Source organism: Nomascus leucogenys, chromosome 8, assembly GCF_006542625.1.
Source record: "Nomascus leucogenys isolate Asia chromosome 8, Asia_NLE_v1, whole genome shotgun sequence".
NCBI lineage: Eukaryota > Metazoa > Chordata > Mammalia > Primates > Hylobatidae > Nomascus > Nomascus leucogenys.
The window spans coordinates 101,686,714-101,701,900 of NC_044388.1; the positions used below are offsets into that span (position 1 = coordinate 101,686,714).

The 15,187-nt window shown below is 40.9% G+C and overlaps 1 protein-coding gene across 3 annotated transcripts in view; it reads right to left on the reverse strand.

Moving 5' to 3' along the window:
* Positions 1–15,187, reverse strand: part of MAPKAP1 (MAPK associated protein 1) — a 266,480-nt gene that overhangs the window by 114,849 nt on the left and 136,444 nt on the right. For all 3 annotated transcript variants that reach the window (XM_030817823.1, XM_030817824.1, XM_030817825.1), the window contains one exon: positions 6,225–6,401. In XM_030817823.1, coding sequence (XP_030673683.1) covers positions 6,225–6,401 — 177 coding nt within the window. The remainder of the gene's footprint in view (positions 1–6,224; positions 6,402–15,187) is intronic.

Here is a 15,187-nt window from a genome sequence, read left to right on the forward strand (position 1 = left end):
GCTACTCGGGAGGCTGAGGCACGAGAATCGCTTGAGTCTGGGAGGCGGAGGTTGCAGTGAGCCAAGATCACGCCATTGCACTCCTGCCTGGGTGACAAGAGTGAAACTCTACCCCAAAAAATGGGAGGGGAGGGAAGGGGAGGGGAGGGGAGGGCAAGACAGAAAGAAAGAAACAAACTTATTGGGAAAATCCAGAAGTTGACCAATAAACCTACCCCATGCCCATTTGTCTATGTAGTCTGTGGCTACTCACACACTACAATGGCAGTGCTGAGTTACAGAAACTCTATGGCCGATAGCCTAAATATTTACTATCTGGCCCTTTGCAGAAAAAGTTTGCTGAGCTAGAAGCGGTGGCTGAAGCCTATAATCCCAGCACTTTGGGAAGCTGAGGCGAGCAGATCACTTGAGTCCAGGAGTTTGAGAACAGCCTGTGCAACACAGCGAAACTCTGTCTCTACAAAAAATATAAAAATTATTTGGGCATGGTGGGGCATGCCTGTAGTCCCAGCTACTTGGGAGGCTGAGGTGGGACGATTGCTCGAGCCTGGGAGGCAGAGGTTGCAGTGAGCCAAGATGATGTCACTGCACTCCAGCCTGGGTGACAGAGCAATACCCTATCTCAAAAAAAAAAAAGTTTGCCAACCCTAGGATAAGGTGGTGAGATTTGGGGGGTTATGTGTTCCAGCAGCTAGAGTTATTTAACATAACTAACAAACTTAGTAAAAGTCAAATGGCATTACTGCAAGCTGCGTACAGAAGTTGTCTGCTGAATAGAGAAAAATGGCGAGAGAATTCAGTGGGCACAAGGATCTCTATGAACAGTCTTGCTGGTCTCTGAAAAATCTGTGCTGTTCGGTGCCAAGTCACACTATGCACAAGTATCAGTCAGGCAGAGCCCACTTATGTATAGACCAAGCAACAGATAAAGTAGAGTGACCAATCTGGTTTACCCAGGATGGAGGAAGGGGTTGGAGGTGAGCATCAGGGAGTGCTCATAGATTCAGGACTTTCAGTTTTGAAACAGGGAAAGTCCTGGACAAACCATCACGAATTGATCATACTAACAGAAAGCACGGTGGGCCAAACGTAAAGTAGAGTTTTCTAGGTTAGGAGCGGTGGCTCATGCCTGTAATCCTAACACTTTGGGAGGTTGAGGCAGGAGGACTGCTTGAGCTCAGGAGTTCAGGACCAGCCTGGGCAACACAGTGAGACCTTGTCTCTACTAAAAATAGAGTTAGTTGGGCATGGTGGCACATGCCTGTAGTTCCAGCTACTTGAGAGGCTAAGGCAGGAGGGTCCTTTGAGCCCAGGAGTTTGGGGCTGCAGTGAGCCATGATCACATCACTGCACTCCAGACTAGGCCACACAGAAAGACGCTGTCAAAAAAAAAAAAAAAAAAAAAAAAAAAAGCATTTTCTAGTAAAGAACATTTAAAATTTATGTGTTTGTGTGGTTTGTGTGGGGGGACACATTATAAATCAATTGGCCCACTAAAATAATGGACTAGTAGTTAAAAATACACTGTTTAAAAGGATGTTAATCATGATGTCTCATATGAAAATCAAAAGACTCAAGTTGACAAGTAAAACATTTAACACCCAATTAAACCCAACATCAGCAATGTTTAATTTCAGCAAAACATCATCTGTTACGTTAAAGTTGTTAATTTGTATTTTATTAATGTTATAGTTTTATCGGTATTTAGTTTGTAATTTTGTTTAGGTTGTGTAAAAACATTGAATTTATAGCTAAACATTACAGAACTTTGTATTTGCATGTATCCAAGTAGCATTATTTAAAAACTCATTTGGATAAACATTGAGACTTTAGGAGAATTTATTTCCATTTAAAAGAGTTCTGTACATAACTTACATTTAAGAAACTCCCTCATGACAATTCCATGAGATAGTTACTGTTACCCACATTTTACAGATGAAGAAACTGAGACTTAACAAAGGTAAGTAAAATTGTCTAAGGTCATGCATGTAGCAAGATACTAGTGAAGCTGAAATGTGAACCCAGGTTTGGCTAAATTCAAAGTCTGTGCTGCAGCACTTAGAGGGAAAGATGGTACTGAGCCCCAGGAATAGCTGGTGTGAGGGCCTCAGAAGGTCAGAAGGCGACCTGGGCTTCCTGGTATTTGAAAGGCAGGAACAGGTATAAAAAAGGGGAAGCGGTCTCAGAAAGCAAGGCGGGACACAGTGCTGGGTCAAGTGTCCTCCTGGCAGTCCACAGACACCTGAAGATTCAGTCATTCCTTCTCCATGAAGCCCTGTGCTGGGTGCTAAGGATACAGAGACAGTAAGACTGTGCCTTCCTAGTCTTCAAGAAGTTAATGGTCTTGCTACTAACTTAGAGGATGTGTGCTCATAAGAGGATTCATTTGAAAGTCTGTAGATCCTCAATGTTTACCCACTGCCCATGTTCACTGAAAGTTATTCCAATTCAGCTTTTTCAGTCCAGCTGAGCAATGTCCACCTAAACACTACCCCTCCTCTGCTATAAAACAAAGTCGGAGAAGAAAAATGTAGAAGTGCCAGAGATCTACTCAGTAACCCATTCAAGAAATACATGTGACAGATCTATCATAGTAATGGAGTGATGCTGAGTATTGTGGGCACAGATAATTCAGTTCTTGCTCTCCAAGGGTTGTTTATTAACAGTGACAATAACAGTAGCTAACACTAAGATGATGCGTACATATGCTAAACACTGTGCTAAGTGCTTCAGATCTATTAACTCATTTAATCCTCATAACTGATCTGTGAGGTAGGTATTATTATCTCCATTTCACTGAGTCACAGAAAAGTTAAATATTCATCCAGGACCACACACACTAGTAAGGGCAAGACTAGGATCGGCATCCAAGCGGTCTGGCTCCAGAGCCCACCATGCTGTCGCCTACTGCACTATAGCAGTGGCTGAATGTCAGCCTTAAGACAGTGAGATTCACAGGTTAAACCAACACCAGATTCCCCAGCCTCAATCTCTCAGCAGAGGGTTGGAAAGGGCATGAACTTTAAAGTCAGGGATGGGGTCAAACCCAGGCCTAAGAACAATATTGCTCACCCTCAGGTTCCACGTCTCTAAATTGTTCATAAAAACTGGGCTATTTTGGGATTAAGTGAGATAGCATATGCATAGTTGGCCCTTAGTAAGTATTAGTTCACTCCCTATTGTCAAACCTACTTCCCTCTTTCTGTTTCAGCTTAGTGTCTTCCCAGCCACTTCTTGTCCCTCCTCTACTGGGAGACAAATGGAAGGAGGAAAGGGGGGAAATGACGAGGAGGAGTAGTTACAGCTTTGTTTATTTTTCTGGGATTTCCTTCTCTGAAACTTTAGACACATCCCTAGAGACTCCTAAAGGTCTGCTCTGTTCTGCATTTGTAGGAGAAGCTTTACTAACTTAGAATATAGACCAGAAAGGCGAGTAAGAGGTTGCTGAACCAAGAAAATACACACAGGGCAAATGGTCAGTAATCTGTACTATTTCATCAGACGACTGAGAAAAAGACAATTTATTGACACTTTTGTTCTTAATGCTCACATATAACCTCGTGTTTTCAGAAACACTCCAGACACATCAAATAAACTCTCTTGAATTTTAAAATAGAAAAAGGATTGACTGGGCTATGTGTGTGTCTGGGAGTGGGAACACAGGGATGGGAGTAATTCAGGATCAAAAAAAAACCCAGAGTATTAAGTTTAAAGCAGTTGTTACTCTCTGCCTTCCCCCTCCTTCCTATTCTCCAGAAGGCAGGGTTCATAGTGAAACACTGTGTAGTCTTAGATGCCCCTCCTGGAAAGGCATATGAATCCTAGCCCCACTCCACTCTATTGAAAACTCAGTGATTTAAAGCCTCTTGCTTTAAAAAAGGACTTTTGGTTCAAAAGACTGCTATGATCATGTGTTATATTTATGTAGAAAAAGTTCTAGTCATATTAATAATCAATAAAAATGCAAGTAAAAACTATCGAAATGCCACTATGTATATCTTTTAGAGTAGAAAAAAAAACTTCTAATACCTTGTAATGGTAAAACTATAAAAATGATTTTAGGAATTCTGTTGGTAACATTGTAAATTAGGACATTTTTCAGAGGGCTATTGATCAATAAAAAGTGAGTCTAAAGATGTTTTTACTCTGACCAATAATCCTACTTACAAGGCATGATCCTAAGGAAGTTGTTCAACAGAATAAAAGGTATATAGATAATGACCGTCATCATCAAATTACTTATTAAAACCACACAAGGAAGCAATCTAAATGTTCTGTGATCGGCTTCCACTACATCCCATACACTTTTCTTTTATACTGCTTATCACATTTTAATTATTTGACAACTATCTCACTACTAGACAGTAAGCTCCATGAGAGTAGTGCTGTCTCTGCCTAGATCTCTGGCACATAAATACAGACTGTAGGAATTAAGAACAAATACTGAAACATTTATAATTTATTATTTATTTTTAGATGGAGTCTTGCTTTGTCGCCCAGGCTGGAGTGCAATGGTGCGATCTCAGCTCACTGCTACCTCCGCCTCCCGGGTTCCAGCGATTCTCCTGCCTCAGCCTCCCGAGTAGCTGGGATTACAGGCGCCCACCACTGCATCTGGCTAATTTTTCTAATTTTTGTATTTTTAGTAGAGACGGGGTTTCATCATGTTGGCCAAACTGGTTTCGAACTCTCTCGGCCTCCCAAATCTTGGCCTGCCTCGGTCTCCCAAAGTGCTGGGATTACAGGCATGAGCCACTGCGCCTGACCTAATTTAATGTCAAGTAAAAATAACACAAAATATATGTGTGCTACAAGTGAAACTGAGTAACATATACACATATTATATACAAGATTAAAAATAGTTAAGACGGAGGCATCAACTTTTCAATTATTTTAAATATTCTTTAAAGTTATTTTAGTACCTCTGAAATGAAAAAGCAGGAAAAAATTTGCTGTTATTTACACCAAACTTGACCTTGTAGTAGGGATGAAATGGCCACCATGAAAGCCTGAAGGCCCACTCCCTAGCTTACCCCCAGGCACTCAGTTATTCTTTCTTTGCTCAAGGGTAGAAAGAGCCAAAATACTCATATAGCATATGTGGCATAACCCTATTTTCTATAACAATCTCAAACAAAGGCAGTATGTTTACAGAGACAGGGAAATGTCTTCTAAAGCAATCCCTCTTTTGAACAGTGAATTTGCTGGTTACTAACAGCAGGGGGTGCCAAAGGGATCGCTATTGTTCCCAGGAGATGGCCATGAGAAGGACTGCAGAGGCCTAGGTTGAAAAAAAGCTTAGGTTTGAGAGTAAAATCCAAATGCAGCAGGTTTTCCCTTAACAACTGGGACATGCAGATAAAACTCAGGAGCTCATAAACTTGAATGGATAAAAACTACATTTTAATTTTCACTAACTTCTAATATTTTGCATTTCCTTGATTTATAAGTGTAGGCGACCAATCATAGTAGAATCACAGTGCCAGTGACTCTGTCATGAACAGAAGTCATAGCTAACAACACAGCATATTACAGCTGTTGCAGATTTCTCAAATACCATTTATGCTCATCACCGCTTTGAAACAACAGGCTTCAGGAGTTACTGTTAGGTATACAGCTGGATATTGTTTAATCTACTAGTAAAGGCACACATATTACTATATCATGAATTTGTTCAATAATCTGATAACTTTAAATAACAGAATACTTTTATATTCCAGTGGATTTTATTTTATGCATTTACACATGCTTTTCTGAGAAAGGCACAAAAAAAGTTGAAGACGTGTGCTCAGTCTCAAGGCAGGCAACTGACAGGGAAGGTCAAATTTGGTCTGAGAGAAAATTATTTTAAGTCACAAGAGAGAATTGGCCACAGTGCACATTTTCAGTTAGCGTGTATTCCTCGCAGAGAAGGTGCAAACCCAGAAGTTTTGCTTCAGAGGCTCCCAGTGCACCAGTGTTTCCAGAGGCCTGGCTCTGGACATGCCATTCAGAGATCTGCTTCACACAATGTGCCACTGCAAAGCAGTCTCTGCAGCCTACGTGCAGAGGCATGAAATACAATGCGAATGTCGTCCTCAGCATCTCTCTGGGAGTTATCGTTATTACCAGTGGACTCTCCAGATGCCAAATATCATTTATTTGATGAACAAAACCAAAATCAGATCCAAAATGCTAGAAGGTTGGGATGAGATACTGAGAGAAGTAACAGAGTCAGTACTCACATTCGAACAAAGAGTGACTCTTTGGATGTCAGACCAGGAGATGAGTACTTTTCAACCAGGGCCAAAGTACTGAAGCCAAACTTATGAATGGGCTCATTGGAATCCAGTGGGGGGAAATCGGTGTCCACCTCCCCATCATCCTCAGCAATATGCAGGCAGTAGGCACTGACATTGTCACTGAAAGGAAAACCAAAAAGGCGAGTGAATACCAAGGTAGGGAAGGGACAAGAAGACCAGAGGGTATGGTGCACAGTAAGCAAATTGAGGAGACTGCTTTTCTTTACCCCAAGCCTGGTGATACAGTAAAAAATCCCAAATCCTACTTCATTTGATAGAGAGAATACACATGGCAATGCAAAGGGGAGAAAAACAGTGTGAAATGAAGATCTTTATACTACTCTATTCTTGCAACATTCACTGAGCCCTATTGCAGCTACGACAAAGAACTTAACCTCTTAGATCAAAGGTGAGATTTAGTATCAGCCCTAAAAGCAGCTTACAGCATAGTAGGGAGGAAAAGTAATAAGCATTACACTAGCTACAATACAAATGTAAAATATATATATATAAAACAGACATAAACAAAACTGTAAAGGGGGGAAGATTATTTGGCCGCGGGGAAGGCAGGGGTCAGAGGTCTTTGACTTATGGTTAGGATTAAGAAAATATCTGGCCAGGCATGGTGGCTCATTCCTGTAATCCCAGCACTTTGGGAGGCTGAGGCAGGCAGATCACTTGATCCCAGGAGTTCAAGACTAGCTGGGCAACATGGCGAAACCCCATCTCTGCTGAAAATACAAAAATTAGCCAGACATGGTGGTGCGCGCCTTTAGTTCCAGATACTCAGGAGGCTGAGGTGAGAGGATCACTTGAGCCCATGAGGTCAAGGCTGCAGTGAGCTATGATGGTGCTACTTCACTCCAGCCTGGGCAACAGAGTGAGACTCTGTCTCAAAAAAATAAAATTAAAATTAAAATTAAAAAAGAAAATATCTGTGCAGTAGATCAGGAGAAATACTCAAGGTAACCAAGACAATCCATACAGTTCTCCCTTCTCTAAAGAGTATCTAACTCGGTAGAATCTGACTTCAAACACCATGGATCCTTAGCAGAGTAAAAGCAAATGACTGGATTAGTCCTGACACAGATACCTGGTCATCTTGACTACTTCTGCACACTTCCCACTCCCTAGAATGTCCAGACAGTACTCCCAGATTGCAGGTTTGCCCAGTTTAGAATCAACACATACCCTCTTTGGGGGAAGTAAAAAGTTGATCTGTTCAAAGAGGGTGGGAAACTATACCAACATACAGACAGTATAAGATTGCAATCAATTCAATTGCTCCAAACCACAAACCTGCGAGCTTCAGAAGTATGCTAGCTTCAGAAGCAGGAACCCAATAGTTCACAAGGCGGGTAGAATTCTAAATTCTGCAGCTTAAATTTGGAGTTTTAATTACATGATTGATGCTTAAATTAATTAATTGCAAAGTGTATGCTAATTGTTTAATTGGTTGCTTGATCTATATAGATCATTTTTTGAATTAAATGAGTTGATTTACCAAGTTTATTGATTGGATGTGACAATGAATTATTTCACTGACTACCTGATTTGCAATTTTCCCAATTAATTCACAAATCTTTAGCTGCAACTCTGCTTATTGAAAGAGAGGGAGCCTACTTCAGGTGATCTATACTCAGTGAGTCTGTCATGACTAAGAGATATTTATTATAAAAAACAGGTAATAAGGACAAATTAAAATTAATGGAAACTGTAAATTTGCTAAATGGATTGATAACAAGAAAGTAATCTAGCTATGTTTGTCACTTTACATTTCAGGTATTTGCAATGCTGTTAAGATATTTAAAATTCATCTCTGAATGGCATGGGAAACTTTTAGATCTCTGCAACAGGGTACTAACTTAAACACAAAACAATTACAGAGGCAAAAGAAAGCACTTTGGTTGAGGAAAATGTCATGGTATACTGGCTAAGAGAGCTCTGTGGTCAGAACGAGTTCAAATTTCAGCTCCATGGCTCATGGCTATGTGATTTCAGAGAATAAGCTTCACCTCGAGTTTCGGTTTCCACTTCTATAAAAAAGGTATAATTGCCCCTCAGAGGTTGTAAAGATTAGATGAGATAATATATGTAGTGTCTGGCATGTAACAGAAGTAAAAAATAAATGGGAAGGTAACTATAATAAGAAAGTCATATGGAAACTAACTTATAGTTGCACCAATCCTTAAACACAAATTGTGGATGCGTATTAGAGCAACAATGCAACTGAGCAGCATGTTCTATGTACACACATCTGTAACGGGAGTCAACATGCCCACTGTGTTCCAACCTTGGGGTCACTGAGCCCCCAGGGTTTTATGAACAGGGTAGACATGGATGGAACAAGCAACAGACAGCACAGATTATTTATTGCCATGTAAATCAACCTGAGGAATGTTTGATTCTCCAGCACCACAGAGGTTCAGGGGCAAATAATAAGCCTACTGATCAAAGCAGAAAAGTCCAACAATGATATCAGAAGAATTCTGCTTTGACTGTTAAGGCACACCCCCAAATCCTCTCAAAACAAATTCAATAAATATCACAGGCTAAGATTTGAGATGCAACAGGTTCACTGCCAAGTGCTATTATTCTCCCCAATTCTTAAATATGAAGTGTGAAATCATTCATTCAAAACACATTTGTAAAGTGCCCCCCTGGGCTGTGGCCTGTCCTGAGCACCAGGAACAGAGGAAGGAAAAGAAGACTGATTCCTGCCATATTATACAAGACGAATAGAAGCCTCTTCTAGGTCATCAGTAAAATCTAGCAGCAAATAGTGCTCCAACTCCTCTGACCCCTTAATTGAAAAGCTGAGGAGATAATGACTAAAATTCTATATTCTACACATGGACATATTGGTTCCTTTGGTGCTTTTATAAAGGAATCATTAGTAAAAGAAGCTACTGTTATATTTTGACTTCTAAAACTGCTTCGGGACTCCAAATGAGTACTAGCACAATACCAGCAGTATCATTAGCTACATTTATTGAGTACTATGAGCCAGACACTCTGCAAAGAGGCTTAGATATATAAGCTCACTGAAACTTCACATCAACTTTGTAAATGAATCATTTATCATTTCTATTTTACAAATTAGATAACTGAGCCTCAATAGGATTAGGTGGCTTGCTCAAGATTAAACAGCATGTAAGTGATAGGGCTGAGATTCAAATCCAGGCAGCCAAGAGCTGTCCCTCTTGACCCCCACCCATTCCTCTGCCAAAGCCATAGTGTGTCAAGACTTCCTGAGGCACTTGGGAACCCAATCACCCATGGAAATATGACACATTTTGATGAGAAGGAGGAAACCATGACATATTACTTATAAAAAGTTAGATTTAATTCAACCTCCTTGCTTTTACAGATGGGAAATGGAGGCAGAGAAAAGAGGGATAACATGCTCATGATCACCCAATTAAACAGAGGCAAAGCTGGTCTCGAAAACGCTGGTCTCCCCACTTCTTGTCCATTATTCTTTAAACAAATAAAAAAACTAGTGGACTTTGAAATAGGGAGAGAAAAAAGGGGGCAGCTCTGGTCCCTGCCTCAGGAAATCCCCCGATACAGACATCTCAGAGTTTACAACACAATGGAAACAGGGGCACTTCCCATGACATAGTTTGGTGGAAAGAACAGGGATTTTGCAGACACATCTGGTTTTAATGCTAACTCAAATTCTTAGACCAAATCTCTTTGAGCTCCATTTTCTTATCTGCAAAACAGCTTTCCTTGATTTCTCTAGGAGAATAGCTTGGATCTCCAAAATTCAAGCAATTCTCCTTTGTGGTCTTACAAAATTTGGTCAATATTTCTCTATATCACTAATCATATTGCCTTTTCCTATTTCTGCATCTGTATTCTAAAGAGCAAGGATTCTTTTATTACCTCTCCATACTTACTAAAGAGTAAAATGACTGGCATTTAGAAGGTACTTAACAAACATTTGTTGAATAAATGAAGATATGAATGTGTAGACTGAATCACTCTATGAAAAATGCAAAGGGTATTATTATTATTTTTGAGGTGGAGTCTTGCTCTTGTCACCCAGGCTACAGTGCAATGGCACGATCTCTGCTCACTGAAACCTCTGCCTCCTGGTTTCAAGCGATTCTCCTGCCTCAGCCTCCTGAGTGGGATTATAGGTGACTGCCACCACACCTGGCTAATTTTTGTTTTTTTAGTAGAGACAGGGTTTCGCCATGTTGGCCAGGCTGGTCTCGAACTCCTGACCTCGTGATCCACCCGCCTCGGCCTCTCAAAGTGCTGGGATTATAGGCGTGAGCCACCATGCCTGACCAGCAAAGGGTATTATTAATGAGGTATGTGTTAACGAGAAGAGGGGAAATAATAACCTTTTCTTTTTGTGTTCTTGCTTTTCACAGTGATATCTGTTAACCAAATAGGGCTTTCTAGGCAATGCACGTGTCAAAGACTGTAATTCAAGACTAGAGGAGAAGGCAGCACAGGAAGAGGTGAGGATGAAAGGGGAATTTTTATAGTCCATCAAGATATGAATACTGGCATCTCACTTTTTATGGAGAAAAAACAGTGAGAAATGATGATACTATGTAAAAATTTTCAATTGTCACACATGAAAAGACTAGAAATAAATGTACCAAATGGGTTAAGTTTACACATACATTTAAGTCACGAGCCCTCTTTTCCTTCTAATTTTATATACTTTCCAAATATCCTGAGTACACATAACTTTTATTTTCCTTTCTTTATAAAAGATTTATTTTTGATAAAGGTTAGCACATTTTTATTGTGCACAATTTAGAAACGTGAAGCAGTATGAAGAATGCAGGGAAATCTCTTAGCCCGCCACACAATCACTCGTCCTGGAGACCCTGAGCATTGTCAGCCTCACTCACGTCCCCTTGTTCCTAAGTGGTCATTTTCTCTACCGAGTTCTGGAATTATGAAGGAAGTAATCATATCTACCGCATAAAGGTCTCGTAAGGATTGAATGATTGAATTTATTGCACAGTGCCTGCATGAAGAAAGATTCTCATTTTGCTAAGATTTCTTCCACCGCTCTTAAGCTTCTGATTATGCAGAAGCTGGATTAACTATCTCACAGTAGCATGGTAGATAGCATGAGGCAGAGAGACCTAAAAGTCTTGTTTCTGAGTCACCACCAGAGAAAGAGGAATGATCAAAAGAACAATGAACAAGTACAGGATAACTGGATCCACAGGAAGAGACTTAATTTTAGAGTTGGGTTGGCATAAAACAAGCAGTACCTTCCACGGGACCAGGAAGTCTCCAAGAGAATTGGAAGTTTGAACAATGAATGGATGCAAAATAGAGCCTGCTGCCAAAAGAGAGGTGGGTGTGGGGGTGTACAGGGCAGAATATATATGATACATAAATCATATCTCCAAATCTTTAATGAGTACAACTTTCACTTACTCATGTTCCATCAAATGAGGCTAAAATTTTCCATTAAAAAATTTATTTCATTGAATTGTTCAGCCAATATTCATTTTATGTTCAAAGGCCAGTATAGCTTTCACAAAGTGACAGAAGCCTGTAGCCCATATATAGATAGCATTTAATCCATATGTGAAAATTCAGGAGCATTCCAGGAAGCATCCCAGATTTCTCCCAAATGTGATCTGGCATGTTCAATTTACATACTCATAAAAATTCACTCATCCTCGGAAAATGTAAAACACATTTAAGTATGATGACCAGATAGATGAATGCTTAGTTTTTTTTTTTTTACGTGAAAAATAAAAGAGCACATGATTTTTAAATGTCCAGAACTCTCATTACTTGGGCTTTGGTGTTTATTTTGATGAGAAAATCAACATTAATAGTGTACTGGGCATTAGCAAGGGAAAAAAGGTCATGAGGATTGCAGCTCAGAAGCTGATCTCTCTGAAATCAGAGAAAAGGCTTTTAAGGTGATCAAGATTTCCTTTTCTCCAAAACCCCTCAGGAAAGTGAGGTCCAAAAAAACCTCAGGAAGTTAGATAACTTCCTGATCCTCAGTTTCTCTCCTGCGAGAAAAAAAAAAAAGGTTATTATCTATAACTTACAGAGATGTTGTAAGGAATAAAATAATACACTTGAAGTGCTTAGCATGTGGTGTAACACATAGTAGGCCCTCCAGTGTGTATCTACCAACCCATTAACTAGTAGTGTGGTGACTAGCAATTGGGAAATGTTGATAATGGGTTTTCTTTCTGTCTAGGTCACCGAACAAAATGTATGCAATAATTCCACATCTGCCACTTAAATAAAATACATCAGCAGGTTGAGAAATCTAACTTGGTGATTTTTACTGAATAAAATTCTATATACAGTCAGAAGCTTATTTTAGCAGATACCTGAAGAAGGGCCTCCTTGGCAGGGCAGGGGTAGAGAATTTCAGTCCAGATCTTTAAATGTTCCTATGTTCTCTCACCCATTCCACAAATTATTCATTGAGTATTTGCTATGTGTTAAGCATTGTGTATGGACTGAGGAATACAAGCCCATAAAATAGACACAGTCCAGACTCAAAATTATCCTACTACAACTTATAAGACTTCTTGCTGGGTGTGGTGACTCACATCTATAATCCTAGCACTTTGGGAGGTCAAGGCGGGCAGATTGCTTGAGCCCAGGGGTTTGAGACTAGCCTGGGCAACATGGTGAAACCCTATCTCTATAAAAAATACAAAAATTAGCTGAGTGTGGTGGCACATGCTTGTAGTCCCAGCTACTTAGGAGGTGAGCTGTGAAGATAGCTTGAGCCTGGGAGGATGAGGCTGCCATGAGCTGCGACTGCACCCCTGCAGCAGTGTGGCAACAGAGTGAGACACTGTCTTGAAAAAGAGAAAGAAAAAGAAAAAAGACTTCTTCATTCATTTGGATGTCTCTCAAGTAATCTCTGCCTTCATTACACCCAAAACTGAACTCCACTCACACTGAGAAACCTATTTCTGTAGGATATCCCATTTCAACCTTGCCATCTGCACAGTTCTTCAATGTCCACCCAGTCTTAGGCCTCTCTTTTCATTCATCCATGCTAGAAGTTTTAATTAATATTTACGTAGATGACTCCTAAATTCATATTTCCAGCTCACATCTCTCCCCTCTAAACTCCAGATAAGAAAATGCAAGTGACTACTTGAACACTTTGTTTAGATCTAGCAAAGCCACCTCAAACTAACAGGCAGAAAACCAAACTCATGCTGCTCCTATCCCTCCTAGTCACACAGCAAGCCCCAACAAAACCTGCTGTTCCCATGCTAGCTATTTCAGTGAGGAGCACCACAGTGCATCACGGTGTGTGAGTATGAAGCCTCTCTTCTGCCACACTCGCCATATTGAGTTCAGCCCAAGTCCTTGTGAATTCCATTTCTCAAATACTCCCAGAATCTGTCCACTTCTCTCAATCCCCACTGTGACCCCTGCCTACCTCTCGGTCTCATTCTGTCAGAGGCGTGTGAGTCACAGCAACTCCATCTTCAATAGAGCTGGGTAAAATGAGGCTGAAACCTACTGGGCTGCATTCCCAGATGGTTAAGGCATTCGGATGAGACAGGAGGTCAGCATAAAATACAGGTCATAAAGACACTGCTGATAAAAGGTTGCAGTAATGGAGCCAGTTAACCACTGAAACCAAAATGGCAACAAGAGTGACCTCTGGTCATCCTCACTGCTACACACCCAACAGCGCCATGACAGTTTACAAATGCCATGGCAAGATCAGAAAGTTACCCTATATGGTCTAAAAAGGGGAGGCATGAATAATCCACTGTTGTTTAGCATATCAGCAAGAAATAACTATAAAAATAGGCAAACAGCAGCCCTCGGGGCTACTCTGTCTATGGAGTAGCCATTCTTTTATTCCTTTTTTTTCTTAATAAACTTGCTTTCACTTTGCACTGTGGACTCGCCCTGAATTCTTTCTTGTGTGAGATCCAAGAATCCTCTCTTGGAGTCTGGATCAGGACCCCTGTCCTGTAACATCTTCCTGGTGATCATGAAGGGACTATAATGAGAAAATCTTGACCCAATGGCTACCTCTGGGTAAATGTTGGGATCCTGTAACATCTTTCTGGCAATGACAGAAGCGACTATACTGCAGAAACCCCTGACCCAACAAAAGCTAACTTTGAGTAAGTGGTGGGGTCTGGTAACATCTTTCTCACGAACCAGAAAAGGGACAATACTGAGGAGACCCTCCGACGCAAAGGAAATAGACTGGAGCACCGATTGGACAACTTTGGGTAAGTGATGGGGCACCTGGGTAAAGAATGAGATTGGTAAAGAATGAGACTGGGGTAGAGGCCCAACTTAGGGGAGTTAGAGTCTCTCCTAAGACAGAGTGGGTTAGAGTCCCCTCTTAATAAAAGGCAAAGACGCCTGACTGACCTTGAGTTAGAGGCCCAACTTAGGAGGGTTAAAGTCCCTTCTAAGATTTAGGGGGTTAAAGGCCCCTCTCGGTAAAGTCCTTGGATAAGAACAGGTTTGGCACTATGGGATGTTAACTGCTGTTCTCTTTGGATTAATCTGCCTTGCACTCTTTGCTGATGACTGTGGATGACAGGGTTAGGCATGTACAGGATCGTGGGATATGAGGAGCTTTTTCCTCCCTAAAAGGGGAAACTTGAGAGCTGATGGGACTGCTGGAAAAGGTCCATTTGCAACCAACAAGCAGCCGCCTGAACTTTTCATTGTCGGCTGCAATGAGTGGGTCTTTTACCTGGCCTTCCTAAGCTCTTCACCTTCCCCACCCTGTCACAGGCAATACTTTCCTTCTGTACTTTTCCTTTCCTTTCTTTTGTTACTCAGGGCACCCACCCTGCCCAGCCACCACATGTTGAAACTCTAAGTCAGAGGTTGGATTAAAGATGATGCCCATCTGAGGGCAAATTTAAGCCTTGCCAGTTTGATATTGG